Below are 24,472 nucleotides of genomic sequence, written 5' to 3' on the forward strand. Positions count from 1 at the left end.
GTCAGCTTTCCAATGCCTACTTTCTTTAAATCTCGCAGCTTGGAGCTGCGAGATTTGGTTCTCTCCTTGCCACGCATCATCTTTTTAGTGGCCATCAATTTAAATCTCACAGCATCAAGCTGCGAGATTACGTAAGCATTAGTTTGGGAATTTTTTTCCCATTCAGAGTATTATTTAATATTTTATTTATCGTCAATAATAAAATGGGAAAAAACTCTTAACAAATGGGCAATAATGTCACATCCAATTATAAGTTTCATCTAAAAAATTTTGAAAAAAAAAAAAATTAGTGAAGGGTTGCTACTTATTATGTAAGAACTAGAATTAACTCACTTTCAATCACTGATGTGAAACTTTTGACTTAACATATTCAATCCCTTACTTTTTCTTTTTTTTTTTCTTCCCTCTATTTTTAGTTACTGTGTGAATGAAATAAGAGAAGTGGAATGAAACTATTTTTTTCTCGTGTCTTTTCTTTCAAATTTTCCCAATCGAATGCACCCTTAGTAAATTATCTTTTTTCTTATTACATAAACATTGGACCCTTTGCTTCTACTAAGGGACATTTTTGTCTAGAAAACTTCAAGGTATTTTTTTCATCATTCCTTACCATGTCCACTTGCCACCTGCTGTTTCTTTCATTTTTGGTTGCATTTTTTTCCCCTTTTCCGGAAGGGTATTTGCCCTACTTTCTAAAAAAATAATTAAAGACCTGAATTTTTTTTATTTTAATTTTTTTTTCATTCTATTATGATTATTATTAGCACGCCTTTCAACAGTCATGAATTTGTCACTTGAGCAACCTTGAGTCCTTTCTTTCTTTATTGGAGTCATTAAATTGAAGATCTGTTAAGAATAAACTCTCGAGTCCTTTTTTAAAATAACATTTTTGAAATTAATTCATGGCAAAATAAATAAAAGTCCATATTTACTTAAAAGGAAGAAAAAAAACAACAACAGATTTATAGGAATTGATAGGAACAACGCAGCAATGGGTGCGCACTAAAAAATTAATGTAAGTACATATATAAACAAAAAAGATAAAAGAAGAAACGAGAAAAACAACTACAGTGTGCATGAAATACAGATAAAAGTTTCCAAACCCTAGCTAAGACAACAAATACATGTGGACTCACTCAAACCCATCCAAAGAATAATATTAAGAATCATAGAGAATTCCGTGGGCTCCCACAACACACCAATGCATGCATTCAAAAGCACTTCAAGGTAGTAACCCAAAGCAGCCAGTCTGAAGCAGAGATAAAGAATAAAAGCTGGAAGTAAAATGCATGCCTCAAGGGCTGGTGGTTGATGGGTGTTGGAGCTTACAAGATGCCTTGGAGCAAGATCAAGAACCAAAACAAAATATATAAAGCAGTTATAACTAATATGTGTAGTTAGATTAGTTGTTCAATTGCTATTATTGTATCTATATATAAGAAGACTACTTGTATAATAAAAGTTCAGTTCAGTTTTTCTAATCAAAGTGAAGATAGTTGATTCTTTCTTCTTGCTTCTCAAAGGCATTCCTGTATTTTACATGGTATCAGAGCAATGGCTTCCAACAGACACATTGATTGAACTTCACAGGGAAATGCTTATTGCAGGAGTAGCATAGTCATCTTCAAAATTCGAAATTCAACTGCAGACACAGCTGTGGTTGATCAAGGGAGTTTTTCAAATTTCAGAAATTAATTGATTCAATTTCTGATTGTTGTTGTTGTTTTCTCTCTTTACTGTTCCATTTCTATGGTGGAACCTGAATCTTCTATGCATTCTGCTTCTATGGCAAATGCTGATGAATCTTCAAGAAATCCGTCGGATGATTCTTCAAGTGTATATTACTTGCATCCATCGGATAATCCTGGAGCTCTTTTAGTTTCTGAAATCTTGACTGGTGCAAATTATATTGCGTGGAGTAGATCTATCTCCATTGCTCTTACAGTTAAGAATAAAATTGCATTTATAGATGGTACTCTGCCTCAATCAAATTCTGGTGATTCTCGGATTCAAATTGCCTGGTTAAGAGCAAATAATCTCGTTTTATCTTGGCTAATGAATTCAATAGCAAAAGAAATTCGTGGAAGTCTGTTGTACTTCACAGCTGCGTGTGATGTTTGGGAAGAACTCAAAACAAGGTATCTTTGAAGTGATGGTCCAAGAGTCTTTACTCTAGAAAAATCTCTTAATTCAATTTCTCAAGGAGCAAGATCAGTCACTGAATATTTTAATGAATTCAAGACACTCTGGGATGAATATATTAGCTACAGACCAATTCCAAGTTGCAGATGTGGAATTCTTGATAGATGTTCTTGCAATCTTTTAAAGATTTTTACAGATAGGCAGCAATCAGATTATGTGATGAAATTTCTCATTGGTTTGCATGATTCTTACTCTATGATGCGAAGTCAATTACTTCTCCAATCACCTTTGCCTTCTATGAGCAAAGTTTTTTCTTTGCTACTACAAGAAGAACGTCAAAGATCATTGTCTAATGCTGTTGGTTTTTCCATGGATTCTCATGCTATGATTGCTGCACAAACACAGAAGTCTGTTATTACTAATGGTATTCGTTTCACAAAATCAAAAGCCAGAGGAAATATTATTTGTTCTCATTATGGATATACTGGTCACCTTGCAGATAAGTGTTTTCATTTGATTGGATTTCCACCTGGATGGAAAGGTCCACGAGGCAAGAAAATTATTACTCCTCAAAATGGAAATACAAATACAAATTTGTCCAATGCAAATGTTGCTTCTTCTTTGGAATTAAATTCAAGCATCTCAAATATATTTTCTCAAGAGCAAATTCAAAACATGTTGTCCCTTGCAAATAGCCTTTCAAATACAAATGTAACCCCTACAGCAAATACAGTCTCTACATCAGGTATCATTTCATGTCATGTTGTTTCAGCTGACAAAAACTCTTCTCCATGGATTCTTGATACAGGAGCTACAGATCATATGATTTGTTCTCCTCATTTTTTCACTTCAATTCATCTACCAAAACAACCAACTGCAGTTCATTTACCGAATGATCAATCTGCTCCTGTTATTTTTACTGGAACTGTTCATTTTTCAGCTGATATTATTTTACATAATGCTCTCTATATTCTTTCTTTCAGTGTTAATCTCATTTCTGCTTCAAAACTTACTAAAGAAAATTCTATTGGTTTATTTTTTCTTCAATCCAAATGTATTTTGCAGAACCTAATCAGCTGGAAGATGATTGGTCTTGCTGAAGTAAAATCTGGCCTATATCATCTACAACAATCTCCTGTTATAGCAAGGGATAAATCTGATCTCAAGTGTAAATCTTCTGTTTCTTCAGCAAATAATTGTACTATCAATGCTGATATTTGGCATTTTCGCCTAGGACATATTCCCTCTACCAGAATGAAATTTATCAATGCTATAAATTCCAATGTATCAGCAAATCCAATTCATATATGTGAAGTTTGTCCTTTAGCCAAACAGAAAAGGCTTGTATTTCCTGTATCAAGCAGCTATTCAAATAAAGCTTTTCAATTAATTCATTATGATATTTGGGGTCCTTTTTCACCTGTTTCATATTCTGGTTTTCATTATTTTCTCACTATTGTAGATGATTATACAAGATTTACTTGGCTTTATCTCATGAAAACCAAAACAGAAACTCATAATATTCTCTCAAAATTTGTTTCTTATGTTCATACTCAATTCAACACATTGATTCAAACTCTTAGAACCGATAATGGCCAGGAGTTTAACATGCCTGATTTTTACAGTAGTCATGGCATAATACATCAATTATCCTGTGTTGAAAGACCTCGACAAAATGATAAAGTTGAAAGAAAACATCTACATTTACTTAATGTGGCTAGAGCTTTGCTTTTTCAATCCAAATTGCCACTTTCTTGTTGGACAGATTGTGCGCTAACAGCCACACATCTTATCAATAGAACCCCTTCTTCTATTCTTCAAAATCAAACACCATACTTTCTTTTATTTCAAAAACATCCAACTTATAACTATCTAAAAGTTTTTGGGTGTCTGTGTTTTGCTAGCACACTCACTGCTCATAGAGGAAAATTCCAACCAAGAGCTTCGAAATGTATTTTTCTGGGTTATCCCCCAAATGTAAAAGGGTATAAACTTCTGGATCTTGTTACTCTCAAAACTTTTATTTCCAGAAATGTAGTTTTTCATGAATCCATATTTCCTTCCATACTAGACACAATTCATACACCTTTTGTTTTTCCTAATTTTCCCCAATATTTTGATTCTTTAAAGTCCACCCATTCTTCAACTTCTATTACACATATTCCCCATTCTGAGGACACTTCCATTGAACATACTCATATTGATACTCTCAGAAGATCTCAAAAGATCAGAAATCCTCCTGCATACTTAAAGAATTTTTATTGTGGTAATATGGCTCAAACACTTTCAGCCTCTCAATCATCTTCCAATTGCAGCTCAGGTTCTGTTAAAGGTAATCCTCATTCTATTCTTCATTATCTTTCTACTTCTCAGTTATCCCCTAAATATAAAACATTTGTTGCTGCTGTTACTTCCACTTTCGAACCTCACACATTTAAACAGGCTATTGTTCATCCTCAATGGCAAAATGCCATGGCAGACGAACTTAAAGCTCTTGAATTAAACAATACTTGGGATCTTGCTATTTTACCATCCAATAAGACTGCAATAGGTTGTAAATGGGTCTATCGTGTAAAGTTCAATGCTGATGGCACAATCGCCAGGCATAAAGCCAGACTAGTGGCCAAGGGCTATACTCAACAAGAAGGGTTAGATTTTTTTGATACTTACTCTCCTGTTGCTAAAATGACAACTGTGCGAACATTACTTGCGGTTGCTGCTATAAAACACTGGCATTTACATCAATTAGATGTAAATAATGCCTTCTTGCATGGAGATCTTAATGAAGAGGTATATATGCAATTACCACCAGGCTACTCTTCAGCAAATGACCCTCGTGTATGCAAACTCAAAAAGAGTATCTATGGATTAAAACAAGCATCATGCCAATGGTTTTCCAAGTTATCCACCTCTTTGCTGCAAATTGGTTTTACTCAGGGCAAATCAGATTCTTCTCTCTTTATCAAAACAACTCCCTCAGCTTTTATAGCTTTACTCATTTATGTTGATGATGTTATTATTGCTTCTGATAGTATTGATCAGATTAATGAAGTTAAGAAATTTCTCCATGATTCTTTTACAATCAAGGATCTTGGTGAATTAAAATACATCTTGGGTTTGGAAATAACCAGATCAGCTAAAGGCATTGCCATATCTCAGCGAAAATATGCCCTGGATATTCTCCAAGACAGTGGTTTCTCTGGCTGTAAACCAGCAAATTTTCCCATGGATTCTACTCTGAAACTCAGCACTGCAGATCTCTCTCCTTCCCTAATTGATCCTGCATCATTTCGAAGGCTTATAGGTCGATTGTTGTACTTAACTATAACTCGGCCTGATATTGCTTTTTCTGTTCAAGCATTAAGTCAGTTTATGGCTAATCCAAGTACACTTCATCTTCGAGCTGCTGAAAGAGTTCTTAGATACATTAAATCTACACCAGGTCAGGGTATTTTTATGTCTGCAAACTCATCTCTTCATCTCAAGGCATACTCAGACAGTGATTGGGGTGGTTGTTTGGATACTCGCAGAAGTGTGACTGGTTTTACAGTTTTTCTTGGCGATTCTCTTATTTCCTGGAAATCGAAGAAGCAACCTACTGTCAGTAGATCATCTGCTGAGTCTGTGTACAGAGCTTTAGCTACAACTACATGTGAAATTCAATGGCTTCTTTATCTGTTAGCTGATTTGCATATTTCTCATCCTCAAGCTGCTTTATTATACACAGATAGCAAACCAGCTTCTGAAATTGCCTCTAATCCTGTACATCATGAAAGGGCTAAGCACATTCAGCTGGATTGCCACCTGGTTCGAGAAAAACTGCAAGCAGGCCTCATCAATATAATTCATATTCCTTCTAAGCACCAACTAGCTGATATCTTAACCAAGCCTCTTGGTTCAATCCATTTTCATCATCTTATTCACAAGATGGGAATGATAAATATCCATTCTCATCTTGAGGGGGGGTGTTGGAGCTTACAAGATGCCTTGGAGCAAGATCAAGAACCAAAACAAAATACATAAAGCTGTTATAACTAATATGTGTAGTTAGATTAGTTGTTCAATTGCTGTTATTGTATCTATATATAAGAAGACTACTTGTATAATAAAAGTTCAGTTCAGTTTTTCTAATCAAAGTGAAGATAGTTGATTCTTTCTTCTTGCTTCTCAAAGGCATTCCTGAGAAAAACAACTACAGTGTGCATGAAATACAGATAAAAGTTTCCAAACCCTAGCTAAGACAACAAATACAAGTGGACTCAAACCCATCCAAAGAATAATATTAAGAATCATATAGAATTCCGTGGGCTCCCACAACACACCAATGCATGCATTCAAAAGCACTTCAAGGTAGTAACCCAAAGCAGCCAGTCTGAAGCAGAGATAAAGAATAAAAGCTGGAAGTAAAATGCATGCCTCAAGGGCTCGTGGTTGATGGGGGTGGAGAAAGGAAAGGCATTCCTGGAATTGTACTGGGAATTGTAGTTGGAATGTTTGTGGGAATTGTAGTTGGAATTGAGGGAAGTCCTGTGGTAGCCGGCAATGGAGGTAATGTCACCTTTGGTAGTGTTGTGGGCAGTGTGGGGAATACTGTTGGAACATTTGTCAAAGTAGGGAACTGAGTGTTTGGCAAAGGTGGCAATGCTGTGGGCTTTGGCAGAGTTGGGGCAGTTGGCAATGTTGGCATGGTAGTTGGCAATGGTGGCAATGTTGCTTTGGGCAGCGTTGGCATTGCGGGTAACGGAGGAATCGCAGCTGGATTCGGAAGAGATGGAATTGTGGGCAGTGTTGGCGCTGGTGGGGGTGTTGCAGCTGGTTCAGGGGTGTCGAGGAGGCGACGAGCAGCGAAGCTCCTATTGATGCCTAACAGTGACAATGTCATAATCAGGGCAAGACTGAAAAAATGCTTGGAGGTAGCCATTGTTTGTCAAGTGCTTAAGCCGCGTATAGAGAAAGAGAGCTAGCTTTTGTTGAGGTAATGCAAGGTAGTGATGGGAATTAAAGCAGGTGCTCAGGCCTACTTATAGAGAATGGATGCAGAATGAAGGATTGCGGGAGTGTGATTGAGGTTTAGTTGGGGAATGGTGGAGAAGCATTTTGTTAGTTCACCCTCCCAACTATAGTTTAGCTACAACTTCAGAGACTTCGTGAAGATCTTAGCCCTTGTATTTTTCACACACGCTACCCATTTACAAAGTTGCGTTGGAAGAATTTAGGTGAACAGGCAGTTTGGTCAAAACATGGCTGCATAGATTTGAGCATATGAATTTGTTTTTTTTTTTTTTTTTTTCCAATGATGTTCATTTCCAATTACATGACATTGAACACCATGGCAAATGCAAATTGTTTTATAGGAGTTTAGATTTGGAGTTGTATTATATTTGAATAAAATGTAGTATAAAATTGTATTGAAATTTATCCAAATTCAATTCTAAATCCAAAATCTGAAATTCACGCTTTCAAACACTACCTAAGTCTATACAAGCATGGAGTTTGAGTCTTTAATTTGTGTTTATTGAAAAATAAAACATTTGTTTAGTTGTGAATAACAATTGTAATTTCATTTTTTCAGTTCTATAAAGTCCTATTTGGAACTTGGAATATTAGGGAAATGAAAAGAAAAGGAAAATTTGGAGGAATCTATTTTTACATAGTTATCAAGGAGAATGGGAAAAATAATAAAGAAAAAAGTTAATGAAGAAAATTTTGATTTTGCGCATCATCAACAATTATTTTTTCTTCAGTATAAAAATAATACTAGAATAAATATTTATTTTTAATATTATTAAACTTTGAAAGAAAATATAATGAAAATTGAATTTCCTTCTTATTTTTCTCTATTTTATTTTTCTAAACAAAATCTTCCACCTAGGGAGGCCAGAAAGGATTATGAAAATGTGAATCTTATTGTGTAGTTTTCTGATATTTGTAAGGCCTCATCTTGAAAAAAATTAAATAAAAAATAAAAAAAGAAAAAATATAAAAAAATTTAACTTTTTTATCTTTGGTTATAATGCAAAGCACAACAACAAAACCAAGGCTTAAGCCTCATTAGGTGGGATGGTTATATGAATCATTTTCCGTCAATTTATGCAATCGTAGACCATTTCTTTTGACAAATTTAAGGCATTTTCTCAACAGAAATTTGATTTCACACTTCATTATTAGTTGATTTTTTTTTAAAATTTTAAATTATTTTAGAATAAAATTTCTATTTTTAATAGTAGTTGATATAGATAAATTTCCATCATATTTTATTTTTCATTTCTTCCCTCAAACAAAATTCTTGATCCGTATGGATCTTATAGAAAAACTTGAATGCTGGGAGCATGAATTTTGGATTATAGATTTGGATTTGAGTGAATTTGGACAAATTTCAGTATAATTTTTATCATGCCTTATCCAAATTCAATATAAATCTAAATGCAAGATCTCTCCAAACATACGGTAAAAGTTGTTTTAATTTTTTTTTTTAATATAAATGCTCGAAAAATAAAAATAAAAATAAAAATCATGGCATTTTTTATCATCTCTCGAATAACTGCAAATGAAAAATAAAACTATTTTCCACAAGCAACCAAACTATAAAGTTTTTTTATTGTCTATTTAAATTTATCCTCCCAAATTGAATGTTTAAACTTTATGCTCCCAAATTAAGGCTAAGATTCTTATGAAAATGCATCCTTGTGAAACACACACTCTTAGAGTATTTATATCTTCATACCAATAAAATCGACTAAGATGCAATTAGTTGGATTGAATTGGTACGGTTCAGTTTGATGGAAAGCACCTGGATTTTTGATTCATCAATTCATAAATGATTTTTTTTTTTTTTTAAACCAAGGAATAGAAAAGAAAAGAAAAGAAAAACATTAAGGTGTATAAGTTATAGGCATTTAACATTTAATGTTTTTTATTTACCTCTTGCTCAATTCTTTTCTCTTCTATTTTGAACAATTCACCATTATGAGAATGCCTTGCCCAATCCTTCAATCTTTACTACTAGTCAATTCATTGCTCGAGGTTTAATTTGCCTTTCTATCAACCTCCACTTCGATCATGATATTGGAATGTTGAAGTGTTTGACCATTATTGTTATTTTATTTCATTCAATCATGAACTAAGATATATGCATATATCGATTATTGAATATTGTGACAACAAGCATCACAATTTTCTCTAAAAGCATCACAAATTGATTATTTTCTAAAGATCAAACTTGTAGAAATTCAATAGCAACATTAACTAAGTACATGTATATATAAAAAAGGGGAATACTAATAATAAAAAAACAAAACAACTGCAGAGTGCATGAGATACATATATATAAACCCTCCCAAACGATGGCTAAGACAATAAATTAACACGTGTGGACTCACTCAAGTCTATAGAAAGAAATAATAATAAGAATCATGGACAACAGCATGGTTTCCCAACACTCTCGTATCCAGAAAGTAATCCAAAGCAATCAATCTGTGGCAAAGATGCATGACTCAAGGGCTTGTGGTTGATGGGGGTGGGGAAAGGAAAGGAATTCCTGGAATTGTAGGAATTGTAGTAGGAATTGTGGGAATTGTAGTTGGAATGTTTGTGGGAATTGAGGGAAGTCCTGTAGTAGCAGGCAATGGAGGTAATGTCACCTTTGGTAGTGTTGTGGGCAGTGTGGGGAGTGCTGTCGGAATATTTGGCAAAGGTGGCATTACAACTGTGGGCTTGGGCAGAGTTGGGGCTGTTGGCAATGTTGGGAGTGCAGTTGGCAATGGTGGCAATGTGGCTTTTGGCAGCGTCGGCATTGCGGGCAATGGAGGAATAGCTCCCGGCTTTAGAAGAGATGGAATTGTGGGCAGTGTTGGCGCTGGTGGTGGTGCAGCCGCTGGTTCAGGAGTGTCTAGCAGACGACGAGCGGCGAAGCTTGTGTCAATGCCTAACATTGACAATGTCATGATCAAAGTAAGAATGAGGCATTGCTTAGAGGTAGCCATTGTTTAATTGGTAGGGGCTGAAGCTGTATTGTGAGAGCTAGCTAGGTTTTGTTGAATTAATGCAAGGTAGTGATGGGAATTAAGGCAGGTGCTAAGGGCTATTTATAGAGAGTGAATGAAGGGTTGTAGGAGTGTGATGAGGTTTATTAGTTGAACTGTGGAGAAACACTTTGTTAGTTCACCCTCCCAACTAGTTTAGCTGCAACTTCAGAGACTTCATGAAAGATCTCAGCCCATTTGTTATTCACACACGCAACCCATTTACAAATTAATGTTGCATTGGAAGAGATATGGCTGGATTGATTGAAGCATATAAGTAGAAAAAATTATGGATGTTCATTTCCAATTACAGGGCATTGAACACCATCGCAAGTGCAAATTGCTTTATGTTAATAGGAGTATGGAATTTGAGTCTTTAAAATTTATACTTAAGTAGAGTTTCATAAAAAAAGTAAGCATTTGTTTTGTTGTCGAAAAAGAATTTGTTTTCCTTTTTCAGTTTCGTAAAGTCCTATTTGAACTTGAAAAATATTTTTTATAAATAAAAAAATTTGAAGGAATATGTTTTTATGTGTTTAATTAAGAGGGCTATAGGGAAGAAATTTCGACTTTGCCCTAATTGGAGTTGTTGCATTATTTGGTCTCAACATGGCCTTTCTAATCTCATCCGAATTCCGAAAAAAGGTTCCTAAATAAGAAAATGTGTCCTTAATTTGAAAATGAATCTCAAATGTCAAGTCATTTCTGAAGAAGGTTCTTTTAGTACGGAAGAAATAACTATCTATTCCCTCACAAGAATTATGACATGAGATGCCTCTTCCTCACGTGAGTAAGGGAATTCCTTTAGCACAACCAATTTATAGTTCAAGGAAAGTGAGTGAAAAAAACGATATAGAACAAATTAATTAATAAGATTTTGATTCGTAGATCATTAAAATTTTTTAATTTTTAATTATATTAGAATAAATTTTTTATTTTAGAATTATTAATTATTGAGAGAAAATATATTGAAAAAGAGTTTGTTTCTTATTTTCCTATCTCTTTTCCCAAAAAAAAAAAAATTATCAATCCAAACAGACCTAAAGGATCATTAAAATGGCAACTTTTTTTTTTATAGTTTTTCAATATTTGTAGGACCCCATATTGAATCAATTAAGGAAAGGAAAATAAAATGCAAGTGGATTCAATTTTTTATGTTTGGTTATAAAGAAAAGTGAAAAAGAAAACAATCAAATATTGAATAAAAAAATTTATTTACACATCATTAATATTTATTTTTTCTTAAATTTTAATACTATTTGATATAGAAAGAAAATCATTTTTTTTCCCTCAAATAAAATATTTTATCCAAACAGTACCTAAAGTAAAACTTGAAAACAATAAAAGTTGCTATCCATATTTTCTACATAAAATGTTACAAAATTGGGAAAAGTCGTGGCATTTTTATTATTTAGTGAAAAACTAAAGGTAAAAAATAAAACTGTTTTCCATGGGCAATCATGACTACACATTTTTTTTCTTTGACTATTTAAATTTGTCCAATCTCAAATTGAATGCTTAAACTTTGTACTCCCAAACTAACATAAAGATTCTTATGAAATTGCATATATTATTAGAAGATTATTGAATTTGTGTATGATATGTATCTCATACCTATAATGACCCCGACCCACCATGTGGGCCCGGAGTGTTACTTTAATGACGTCAGCGTACCTGATACCTTATTCATCAAATATAAAACACATATATACAGCAGAAATAAAATATAAAATCTTCAAATTACATTACTAGAATTCTAACTATTTTTACACACAAATATATCTACTTTCACATAATTACATTCCATAAAACTAAACAAAAATAAGATCTCTATTTACACACTACCTATATAAATTTACACCTCTAACCCGGCTCCTCTAACTCGTTAGACCTGATCTCTAGGATTTCTTAAAAAGATAATTTGTAAAGTAGAGGTGAGTCACCGTTCAGTTAGGGAAAGACTAAGTTAATGTCAATGTGTGGCCAACATGCATTTAGTGTATCGAAAATAACCAGTTCACTAAATAAATAAATACATTTATGAAAACATTCTTATTTTACACTCATATACACAATTAGCCGATGATAGGGAAAGCCAAATACTCAAACTTTAGTATTTCTTCAAGTACTACCTATTCTACAACTGTAGGAAAGCCAAATACTCAACATAAAGTCTTACCCTAAATTTGAGATGGAGTTCAAGTTAACCCCACCAACGATCTACTCCAATAGACTTGAAGAGAACTTCCCAAAGAGTAGCGTGGCGACTTCGGATCGTCGATTCAGTGAAGAATGGACCCAAAGTCCTAAAGAGAAGGGAGGAAAACCGAAGAGGAGTGAGAGAGAGGAGTTGTGCGTGTGATTTCTGTTGCAAAAATCGAGTTTAGGCTATTTATACACTTGCGCTCGTTGATGAGACACGTCACCTCGTCGACAAGGTCACGAAGGGAGTTCATCGACAAATGCTTATTTCTCGTCGACGAAATTCAGAACTAAAAATTATCTCTCGGTATCTTCTCGTTAACGAGACACGTGTCCTCGTTGATGATCCCATCAAGTGTGTTTGTTGACAAACGTGCTGCGTTCATCGACGAGACCACTGTTGAATTCCAAATTCAATTTCCTTTTCTCTCCTCCTATTATTTTATTAATATAATTCATCAGGTCTCTACAACATATATATGAAAATCCATAAATGATTTAAAAGGCCCGAAGCATGTAATCGAAAACTACGACAAATGTATTCTGTTAAATTATAAAGATCCTTGTATGGATTGAAACAATCTGGATGAATGTGGTACAATCGTTTAAGTGAATATTTGTTGAAAATTGGATATGATAATAATTTTATATGTCCTTGTGTTTTCATTAAGAAGATAAATTATGGATTTGCTATAGTCGTAGTTTATGATGATGACGTAAACATAGTAGGAACTCCAAAAGAGATCTTAATGATTGCAAACTACTTAATGAAAGAATTTGAGATGAAAGATCTTAGGAAGACAAAATTTTGCCTTGATTTTCAAGTTAAACATTTAACAAGTGGAATTCTTATTCATTAATCATCTTATATAGAAAAAAATCTTGAAACAATTTTATATGGATAAATCTTATCCATTAAGCTCCCCAATGGTTGTTTGTTCACTTGATTTGAAAAAAGATCTTTTTAGTCCTCGATAAGATGATGAATAAATTTTTAGTCCTAAAGTACCTTATCTTAGTGCAATAGGAGTACTCTTGTATCTTACGAATTGCACTAGACCATATTTGCTGATAAGGTTTAGTTATACACTAACTCAGAGACACTGGATTTAAGTAAAACATGTCATTCCTTATCTTCGCGGCATACCTGATATGAGTTTGTTTTACCCAAAGTGAGTAAAGTCAAAGTTGAAAGCATATGCTAATGTTGGATATCTTTCTGACCCTCATAAAGCTCGATCACATGTGGTGATACTGCTATCTCATGACGATCTGTAAAGCAAACGATCACCGTTACCTCTTCAAACCATTCAAAAATATTGGTAGTTCACGAAACAAGTCGTGAATATGTATGGTTAAGAATTATAATCCAACACATTAAACGGACAAGTGGATTATCATTGGAGAATGACACACCAATAATATTGTACAAGAATAATGCAGTATGTATTACACAAATCAAAGGTGGGTACATAAAAAGTGATAGAACTAAACATATTTCACTAAAATTCATTTACACTCATGAACTTCTGAAGAAAGGAGATGTTGACATTTGCAAAATTCGTTCAAGTGATAACTCAGCAGATATATTTACAAAAGCATTGCCAACTTCAATTTTCAAGAAGTATGTATATAACATTGGAATGCGATAACTTAAAGACATTTCTTAATTGATTATATTTTTTAGGGGAAGTATGATATTGTATTATTTTTCTTTTGTTAAGATTTTGTCCCACAGAGTTTTCCTTAGCGAAAGTTTTAATGAAACATATTTATAGTGTAGTCATCAAAGGAGAAGTGTTGTAAAACATGTATATTTATATAGATGACTATCTAAATAATAGGTTACAATCTTTGATATGCCTACATAATGGTTCATTATATGATTAACCTTTGGGATGCCAGCGTATCTACCTATATAAGGACATGCTTTATAATAAAATAAGATAATAAGATGATTAGTAACATTTAGCTTCTAAAAAATTAGATTGTTGAATTTCTATAAATCTAATTTTTTTTTTTCTCTTTTTAGTTTCATTTACAATACCTGTGTATATAAGAAATTGGCAATTTTTTTACAATGTGGACCTCACATGAGTAGCATATTTATATTATTAAAATATCCCTGCAGTATAAAATAATTACACCAAAGCTTTACCCTAAAAGAAAAAAAAAAAAAACAATAATCCGTCACAGAGCCAAACACAGCTCTACATTTCCTTGAATCAGGTCCAATGAAATTTCATCAAATTGGTAACATATCATCAATGAACGGCTCAGATTAAAATTAAGCGCGCACTAAATATAATAGAGTGAAGCCAGCCAAATCCTCAAATCAACGGAGACAGGAACAAAAGGACACCATGAACGCGCACACACCAAAACCTAATCCCTTCGTTGTAGTTCTTGTCAGCATGCTGCTGGCAATGGCGGTTCGCGCACCGCTCGCTCGCTCCGCTTCCATTTCCATCCGCCCAGTCCTCCGCTGCTCTCATTCGCTTTCCGTCATTTCTCCCAAACATCTTCTCAAATCCCGTCCTTGTCCCCTCTGGTCCTCTTCCTTCTCCTCCTGCCTCTCTCTTTACACTCTCCGGAAGTCCACCACACCTCCTCCTCTCCACATTTGCTCCTCTTCCTCCTCCGTCGCATCCATGGCCGCCCCCACCGTCGATCGCCCCGATGAAGCCAATCCTCTCCTGCAAGACTTCGATTTTCCGCCGTTCGACGCCGTCCGCGCCGACCACGTCGCCCCCGGGATCCGAACCCTCTTGAAGCGACTCGTATGATTCGATTACTCTCATTTGTGTTTTTGTGCGTGTTTTGAGTGTTAATGCGATGTGTTTCAGGGGAGTGAGCTGGATGAGTTGGAGAGGACAGTGGAACCGTCGTGGCCTAAGTTGGTGGAGCCGTTGGAGAGGGTTATCGATCGGTTGACGGTGGTTTGGGGGATGGTCAACCATCTCAAGTCCGTCAAGGATTCGCCTGAGCTTCGTTCCGCCATCGAAGATGTGCAGGTATATTCGCATGTTTTTAATTTATATGTGCGCGTCTGTGAAGTTTGATTTCGTATTTTTCTTGTATCTGAGAAATAAAGGTGCTAAGGACAGAGAATCTCTAAGAGAAGGAACATATTGGCTATACCCAACCTTTTTGCCCCCACTGTAGATTTCAGTAGTTAGGTACCAAACGGAATATGGTGAGAATGGAATAGCTATTGTGTCAGGGATAACAATTTATAAAGTGAAGCTGGTACCTTTTTAAGGTGAATGACTGTCAAAATTTATGATATTCCAATCTGTAGGGAATAGACTAACAACTATTTCTGAATTTCATCATTTGGACGTCTAAATCTTATGTTTTTTTTTTCGTTTTTCGCTTTTTTTTTTCAATACAGAAAAAGAAGAAAATCTCTATTTGCAATATAGTTATACAAGATTTTATGTGTGAAAGATTGAGTTTTCATATTTATTTTGTTTTCAAACAATTTCTCAGCAATAACTCACATTATGTGCGAGTAAGCCTCTGAAAGGGAGAATAATATTGGTGAAATTAGAAGCATACAAAAAATTGGGGACTGAAATCTTTTGTTTTGTCATGAATTCGTTCAATTTAACTTAAAACTGATGAAATTTGTATTCATCATAAGTGAAATTAAATGTTTTAATGGCTGTCCATTAATCTAGTTGGGGTTTATTCTTTTAGATTAGAATTTTTGATGGTTAAGAATATGGTTTATTGGAAGGTGATTTTGCGCATGGTTTTTGTTTCTATCTTGTTTTCTGGTTGTCGCAATGCATTTTTTTTAAATTTTTTTAATTTTCTTGTGCAGCCGGAGAAGGTTGAGTTTGATCTAAGGTTGGGGCAAAGCAAGCCTATTTATAATGCATTTAAAGCCATTCGAGAATCATCTGATTGGCAGACTCTGAGTGATGCTCGCAAACGTATAGTGGAATGTTGGTATCACAAATTTCTTATCAGCCCTGTATTTGTAAAATTTACAATGCATATATGTTTCTTCTTGTTGCCTTTGATTGATTGAGTGGGTTATTGTTTTATGATTGGTACACACATTTGGAACGTGGTACACACATTTACTGAATTTTGTTTATTTTTTGGGTGCAATATTTTGTGCCTGGACGGCCTTTATTTCATCCATTTTGGTTTTACCATATTTTGTCTTGGTGTTGAACATAGTTGTTAGAGTCTTACGATTCTCAATTCGATTCATACGATTTGTATGAACTCCACACTAACCAACTCCACACTAACTTGATTCGAATCTTACTAATGAATCTAAAAACTACTGAATTGTTGCTGTAGACACCCCATTTTGTCTGGGCCATATTTAATAGAAGAAAATTATTATTATTATTATTATACTGTGCATACAACCAAAAAAAATACAAAAAAAGAGAAATACATCATAAAAATAAAAAAAATCATAAAAATACAAAAAAAAAAAAACAGAAGAATTAAATAAAGTGTCTTGGGACTTTGCCGGTTCCTGCACACTTGCATGCCTGCACAAGAGACGAAAAAAATTAATAGTTAGGAAAATCAACAATAAATGAAATTGTGGGCTGATAGATAATTAATGAGCCGGTGAAAATTGGCTGGTTGGGCGGTGAATTGGTTGGGAGCTTAAAATTGAATGCCTCCCCGAGCTTATAAATTGGGATTCAAGGAAAGCAAAAATGGGGCGGGATATTCAGAATATTGAGAGTAGATAGTGTGTGAAGAAATTCGGTGTGAGAGCTATAGTGAGGAATTTGCAAAGTGTGAATTGCACACAATATTCATAGAAGCGAGGAAGCATTTCAGTCACACACAAGATCCACAAAAGCAAGGAAGACAACTTTCACATAACAAGGAATTTGCACACAGCTAGGAGGTCATTCAAACAATCAGAATTCATAGTTGTTTCAGATCGTGGGATTTTAAACGGAAACGTTGAAGACCGGAGGAGTGTGAAGACTGAGGTTAGTTTTTATTTTGTTTAATTTTTTATTTTATTTTAAATTACACAAATTTTGAAATTACAATTCCATTTGCTTGAAATGAATATTTATGTTTAAATTGAAAATTTTGACTCCAAAAATATAATTTTCAGGTTGTTTGGTTAACAAGAAAATTTGGGAAAATTTTTCCGAGAAAATGTAAACCAACCAGGAAAAAAAAAGAAAAAAAGGGAGCGAGGAACTTATCTGTTCAATCCGTTCTTGAAATTTCCTTTGTGGTCTAGATCTGCAAGAAATGAAAATAAAATATGAGATTAAAAAAAATAAGAGATTCGAGAGATGATTCGGAGAAGGTGAAATGAAAGAAAGAAAAGGAAGGAAAGAAAGAAAATAGAAGAAGATCGGAGAGAGAGGAAGAGCTGAAAAGAACAGAGAAAGGACCACAAGAAAAATACACGGCCAACAGAGGAAGAAGAAAAAGAAGAAGAAGAGGAGGAGGAAGAAATGGGGAAAGAGAAAAAGAAAGATAAAAAAACTCTTACGCACACCAACACTTCCATATATATATATATATATATATGTATAATATCTCTCCACTTACATTCTCTCACTTACACACACCCACACTTCCATATATATATATATATATATAAAATATCTCTCCACTTACACTCTTTCATTTACACACATAGATACGGGAATATATGTATAGTTATTAACATATCATCATATTTATATATGTGTATTTATGAGTGTGTATATGAATGTGTATTTGGTATGAGTATATATATATATATATATATATATATATATAATTGTTTGTGATTAATGTAGGTACACTATATATACATGAGTGTTGGCATGATGTGTTTATAATGCATTTAGTGTGAAATATATGTAGCAGTATGTGTGTGCTTGAAAGTTGTTTTTCACTATAGAATATAAAAATATAAAAATATAAAAATCAGAAAAGTTAAAAAAAAAAAAAATTTGTAAGATTAGGAAATTATTTTTATGTACTTTTTACTTGGAAAGTAGAAATTGAGTTCCAAAAAATCTCCCAGAAAATTTTGAAAATGTTGTAAAATAGTCAGAAAAATTCTATAAAATTTTGAAATAAATCTGGGAGCTATTGTCGTAAAAATATTTTCTTGATTTTTAGAAGGGGTTTGCCCATGATTTCAAAAAAAAGGGCATGGGCTTTTTAAGCCTCACATGTCTTAGCTTTGAGGGATACCCTATTTTAGATATATTCTATGATAATGTGTATGTTTGTATGCTTGCTTAATTGTATATACTTTAAGCAATTTGTTCATTTAAAAAGGAGTAAAATAAAGGGTTATTGAAATTAGTTTGGGATAATTTTTAATTAATTAGGTACCGTTCGTAGAACGGGTGTGTAGGGGGTGCAAGTACCTTCTCCTCACATAACCGAACTCTCGATTTCGATCATGGTGTGCGCATACCGATTCTGCCCATAATTGGATAGTAATCATGTGACGTCTTGATTTTCATACCATTTTTTTTTTCTCCTCTTCAATAAATAACGAATATTAATCAAACATCGGCCATGTCAAAAACTCTGATACCATTTAAATATAATCCGACCCAAAGTGGGGTACAGGGTCAAGTTCACCATATACACACATTCCTAACAACGGAAGTCAATATTTACAAACCATCCAGAATACAAATACCCAAAGTTCTATACAACCATACACATCCCCAAAAACCCACAATATACACTAGGAATCATATATCCCTAAACAAAACACTCACCCTGTCTATCAGGGTACCAGCTCCCCTCTATCATGGAGTTTTATCATCTAGTCTGTCACGGTTTCCTGAAATATTAGATATTTGGGTGAGACACATCTCAACAAAACGGAATAAATTATTTACAGTGTGTGACAGTATAAGTTTTATTATATCATAATATACTCATTTTAGTGATAATACTATCTGAGAAAGATATACAAATTCATATTCATAATCATATAGATATAAAACACAATCTTTTACAAGTTTTATTCCATTTCTCAAATTCATGCACATGCAACCCATATTTATCAGCAAAAGTTCCCGAGGATAGGGGAGATTACATGCTTATACATGTAGTTCCTCTCTGTTTTGATATCTTTTGTAACCTTGCCCGAATAGTTCAGGTGCGGCTACAACTGATATTTATTAGGGCACTCACCTTACTCAGTAAGCCCTTAGGTGGAGAGTTTTATTTCGCCAAAATTATTTATGCAATTAAATTCACACTCTTTCATTTCTCATTTCCATTTCACAATCTAACTCATGAGTGTCCACTGTAACCCATCCATGTGCCGTCTGTAACTCATAGCTGCCCTGAGAATATTCACCACGCCATGCTTCCCCTCATGGTTAGGGTTGTGCGGCCTGAAGATTGGATCTAAACCACGGTTGGCCTACCCGGTTAGATCAAAATAAGAAATCAAAATAAGAAATCCATTGTCTGTAGTACGATTGACCTGCCTAACCTTAGTCCGGACTCCAGGGGGCAAAACTACTCTTCTCATTGGCTCAATCGACTGTCACGCCACACTCTCTACGAGACCATGTGGTTGCACTTATCATCCCACTAGCAACGGTACCGTGCTTTTCGAAATACTCCAGTCCATCAGGGTTATCATTTCCACATTTCCATTTTCACAATTCAGTATTCACATTTCATTATTCACATTGCAGTATTCACGTTACAATATTCACATTTTAGTGCTCACATTTCAGTATTCACAACTCAGTATTCACATTGTAGTATTCACATTTTAGTATATATTCCATTTCATGTATTTCAACATTTCTCAATAAAACATATCATCATTTCATATTTTAATTTATTATAGAAAACATTTCTATATTCATATTTATATTCCATCACTTCTTGGTAAAATACACGTTGGTATAACATAATTCATCATTCTCAATAAAACAATTTTTTTATCACTTTTCATCATTTCCCATATTTCAAATCCCAAAACATCACAATTCAGTATAATTCATATGCCACACAATTTTATTTGTTATTCGTATCATAATAATTTCAGGAAAAATATTATATTCTTATTTTCACGTATTAATTCAACCAGTAGTCCTCAAAATAGCTGTTATAATTTATTCCCCTTACCTGCCTTACTGAGAGGCCTGCTAAAATACCCAATCCCACACCCGCGACGTTCAAAACTCGAAACCCTGAAATTCACATTTCTCCCAAATCAATCAATTCAATTCCCAGAATAATAATTATTTTAATACACACTCCCAATACTAATTAGGCTTTAAAAAATAATTAACGGATATAATTCCACTATCCTACCCTAGCCTTGGAGTGGTGCCTAGGAAATCCAAATTAAAAATTTACTTCGATTAAAATGACGAGGATCAGAGTTAGGACCCTGTGGTGGTGTCCGATCGTCAATGTGGCAAAAAATTTAAGGAGAAATTGAGGAGAGAGTGAGATGTTACCTTATCCCAAGAGTGGTGCCTACGTTGCTCTTACGACAAATCCACTCTAGTTAAAATTTCGGTGATGGAGAATGGAACCTAGGGGTATCTTTTGTTTTTGATCGACGCCCGTTCGGCCTAGAAAATCAAGGAGAGAGAGGAGGGACGGAGGAGTGAGAGATGAAGAGTACAGAGAGAGACGTCTCTGTAATTCTAATTTCAAGATTGATTATATGTGTATATATATATTTATATTATATTAATATATTATTGTATTATATTATATTATATTATATTAATATATTATTATATTAATTAATTAATTAATAATAATTATCATTTACAAATAAATAAATAAATAATTAATATTAATTATTATTATTATTATTATTATTATTATTATTATTATTATTTTTATTTTTACATTTCCATGCATATTATTTTTGGGGTCGTTACAAATCATGTGTTCTAATCATACTCCAAAAGGTTAGTGGCGGCTCCAACATCCAATTTTCTTGAAAATTAAAACTATTATTTTTTATTCGCCACCCCGGGGCACCTCACTCCCAAGACATCACGACAGTTGCCAAATCTATTGATTCACCTTATTAATTTAATGAATCAATCTAAACCTATCAATTCACATGATTCTAGACCTATCATATCCTAATAAACCCAACTTGTTTAAAACCCTAAAAATAACATTTCTTTCTTTCTTCTTGCTTTTTTTTTTTTTTTTAACATGATTACCTTCCATTCCTTGTCTATGTTAGTTTTGTGCTAAAAAAGAGAAGAAAAATAGAACTTCACATCTTATGTTGCCTTCCCAAATCCATTCTTCACTCTAGGAGTATACTATTATGCTATTAAGAAGGGAAAGAACTCTCATTGGCTGATGTGGTACTCATGTTTCATTGTGTTAAGATTCAAGAGTTGGTTTTAGTGTTAGTTTGTTCAATTATTATCATATTTTCCTATTTAGTCTGTGAAAGAATATATATAAAATATCATTATTTCTAGTTGTTGGTAAACACCAAAAGTTTGATTTTTTTTTATATTTTTTTTTGATTCCCTCCTTTAAACAATATAAAATTCATTTTTTACTGATATTTCTTGGCTCTTTGTCTTAGTTTTCATTTGCTTAGGGAAAACATACACATAAAATATGATTTTTTTTTTATTGTCAAAATTTAAATGCACTTTACCATTTTGCTTGTTGATTGTATATCAATATATGCATGTGTTGGGGATGTGACTCATATTTTGAGTGGAAGGCATGCATCGCGGGAAAGTATTGTGAAGCGAGGAACAAGGAGAGAAGGATGCAGGAGGCAAACTGTTGATGGTTTGGCCTAACCATTGACAGTTTCAGGGTGTTCTGTAGGAAATTGTTCTCGGGTTAAAACCGTCGACGGTTACGCTCGTGGACATCACGGATTTTCGAATCGGAGATGAGTACATTGGGAGTTTTTGGAGGATTTTCCTCTAGGGGATCGCTATAGAATTGTTTTAGATTAAGTAGAAGTCTTCTGTGCGGATTAAATTAATATTTAATCCTTATTATGTAACCCTAGTTTGATAAGCTTGGTGTAAGATTCATTGAGATAGTGAAAAACAGCCGCTGCTCCCGTGGGCGTAGGCAAATTGCCGAACCACGTAAATTCTTATGTCTTTGATTGTTGCTTTCTTTTATTCTCATTGTTGAGTGATTGCTTGTTTAGTATATAGTTCATCATTGAGTGTTTGTCTTGCTTGTTCCATTCATTGTTTAGTGAGTTCGTGTGAGGTCTTTCTCTGCGCACACTCGGCAACAACAATTGGTATCAGAACGCCAATTGTTTCACAACAACATGACATTTAGAACTAATTTTGGAAATTGTACTGAATCTTACGATTCCATTCGATTCTCGATTCCCAAAATTGGAATTTTGATTCACGATTTGAACCTCCATTTTACAACTATGGTGTTGAATAACTTGACCACTTGCACCCTTCTGTTTTAGTCTGAGCATTTAGATATTCAAACAGAAATATTTTAATGTATATACCACATGATTACGTATATATGGATATAAGACTGAAAGTAATAACTAACAAGGAATGGTTTGATGCATATAGTAGGCATAAAGTTGAATCTAGAACATCCATAAACCAAAAGAAACGAGAACTTATTACATCGACCCAAAACAGTGCATATAGAAGCCAGAAGGCCAATTGAAGTCTGTCGCATGTTATTGAAAAGGTCCCATTAATTAAGCTTAACACCAATACGAGGTTCACATGTCTTATTAAATGTAAGGGGAAATCAAGGTTTGCCAAATATTTTGTGCTTTATTAAACATCATGCAGTCAAGCCAATATATTAGCACCATGTGTAATCTGTTGGTAATGTATCACAATTGGCTGCAAAAGCTTTGACAGGTTCAAGCCCCAAAAGCCCCCTGAAATATTTCAACCTTCTAGGCCTGAAGAACATCAAGAATTGGGCCTCTCAAGTGCTGAACTTCTAGTTTCTTTGTGAATCTCAAGCTATGCCAATCTTTTCTAACCAAAGGGCAGGAAATCTTTTTGTTCTTCCAACATCAAGTCATTCAGGCTCTCCGTACAATTTTTTAAAGAAGAAAACAATCTGAGGATACTACTTTTGTAAAGAAAAGTCCTGAGATTCTAATTGCATTCCCAAAATCAGTAAAGCAATGTTTACTGAAATTCTTTGTCTACTTTGACTTCAAATTTTGTTCACAAAAATGTTACGTCAAAATAGAAATGCCTTGAAATCTTTCAAAGGACAATCAACAGTGAAAGACTTGACAGATTCAAGCCCCAAAAGTGCCAGCTAACTTCAATCTTGAAGCCCTCAAGCCCTCAAGAACATCAAGAAATATGCATCTCAATACCACACTTGAGTTTGTTCATGAGTTTCAAGCTACTTCGATCTTTTCCAACCAAAGGGGAGGAGATCTTCCCACTCTTCCAACATCAAGTCATTTAGACAATTAGACCCTTCAACAATTTTTTCAAGAAGAAAAGAATCAGAATATAAAATTTTTGTGAATAAATTTTCAGAGATTCCAACCTCATTCCCAAGGTATTTATCTTATCCATTTTGACTTAAAATTAGTGTGTACATAGTTGTCTCTTGATGGGTCAGTTCTTGATGAATCATATTGTATCATGCACATTTGGTTTCCTTTGTTTACTTTGTGTCTTATAAACATGTTATTTTACATTTGAATAGGTTGACTTTTGCCAATTATGTTTTCTTTTGATTTCAGCCCAAATAAAAGAGGCAGTTCTTAGTGGTGTTTCTCTTGAAGATGACAAAAGAGACAATTTCAATAAGATTCAACAGGTGTGCTTCGATACGAACTAGAGTGGCTGGATGCACTAAACTAGGGCTTCTTGTGGACCTTAACTTATATAGAATCCTCTCAAATTTTCTTTTATCTCATAGTTTTTCCTTGTCATTTCAAGGTTTTATTAGGGAATAAATTGGCAATTTTATTATTGTGTGAGATTTCCATTTAATCAATGAGACTGACCTCCCTATTTGTGTGCATGTGTGTGTGCGCGTGTGCGTGCAGAAAAATGCATCAGGAAAGATTTTTGAAGAATTTCATGGAAAGACCAATTATTATTATTATAATTATGATTATTATTATGGAAATGTGTTAATCA

General features: G+C 34.0%; 3 protein-coding genes across 4 annotated transcripts in view; all 3 read left to right on the forward strand.

Annotated features, from left to right (window-relative positions):
• Positions 1 to 6,554: 6,554 nt before the first annotated feature.
• On the forward strand, positions 6,555 to 7,106 carry LOC131166330 (uncharacterized). Its single transcript, XM_058124789.1, has 2 exons — positions 6,555 to 6,690; positions 6,778 to 7,106. The coding sequence occupies exons 1-2, from the start codon at positions 6,555 to 6,557 to the stop codon at positions 7,104 to 7,106; spliced, it is 465 nt and encodes a 154-aa protein (XP_057980772.1).
• A 2,524-nt stretch (positions 7,107 to 9,630) lies between these two features.
• On the forward strand, positions 9,631 to 10,131 carry LOC131166481 (uncharacterized). Its single transcript, XM_058125085.1, has one exon. The coding sequence runs from the start codon at positions 9,631 to 9,633 to the stop codon at positions 10,129 to 10,131; it is 501 nt and encodes a 166-aa protein (XP_057981068.1).
• A 4,569-nt stretch (positions 10,132 to 14,700) lies between these two features.
• The window catches only part of LOC131153336 (probable cytosolic oligopeptidase A), a 35,087-nt gene continuing 25,315 nt past the window's right edge, over positions 14,701 to 24,472 (forward strand). For both annotated transcript variants that reach the window (XM_058105572.1, XM_058105583.1), the window contains exons 1-4: positions 14,701 to 15,145; positions 15,212 to 15,379; positions 16,195 to 16,318; positions 24,070 to 24,146. In XM_058105572.1, the coding sequence (XP_057961555.1) occupies positions 14,729 to 15,145; positions 15,212 to 15,379; positions 16,195 to 16,318; positions 24,070 to 24,146 (786 nt within the window). In that variant the 5' untranslated portion in view covers positions 14,701 to 14,728. The remainder of the gene's footprint in view (positions 15,146 to 15,211; positions 15,380 to 16,194; positions 16,319 to 24,069; positions 24,147 to 24,472) is intronic.

This window comes from Malania oleifera, chromosome 1, assembly GCF_029873635.1.
Source record: "Malania oleifera isolate guangnan ecotype guangnan chromosome 1, ASM2987363v1, whole genome shotgun sequence".
In the NCBI taxonomy this organism is placed as follows: domain Eukaryota; kingdom Viridiplantae; phylum Streptophyta; class Magnoliopsida; order Santalales; family Ximeniaceae; genus Malania; species Malania oleifera.

Bases quoted from the DNA above. Each gene is read 5' to 3' on its own strand.
- LOC131166330 (XM_058124789.1), top strand. From the start codon at position 6,555: ATGCCTCAAGGGCTCGTGGTTGATGGGGGTGGAGAAAGGAAAGGCATT. The intron at 6,691-6,777 runs GTAATGTCACCT...TGTTTGGCAAAG, and splicing joins TGTGGTAGCCGGCAATGGAG to GTGGCAATGCTGTGGGCTTT.
- LOC131166481 (XM_058125085.1), top strand. From the start codon at position 9,631: ATGACTCAAGGGCTTGTGGTTGATGGGGGTGGGGAAAGGAAAGGAATT.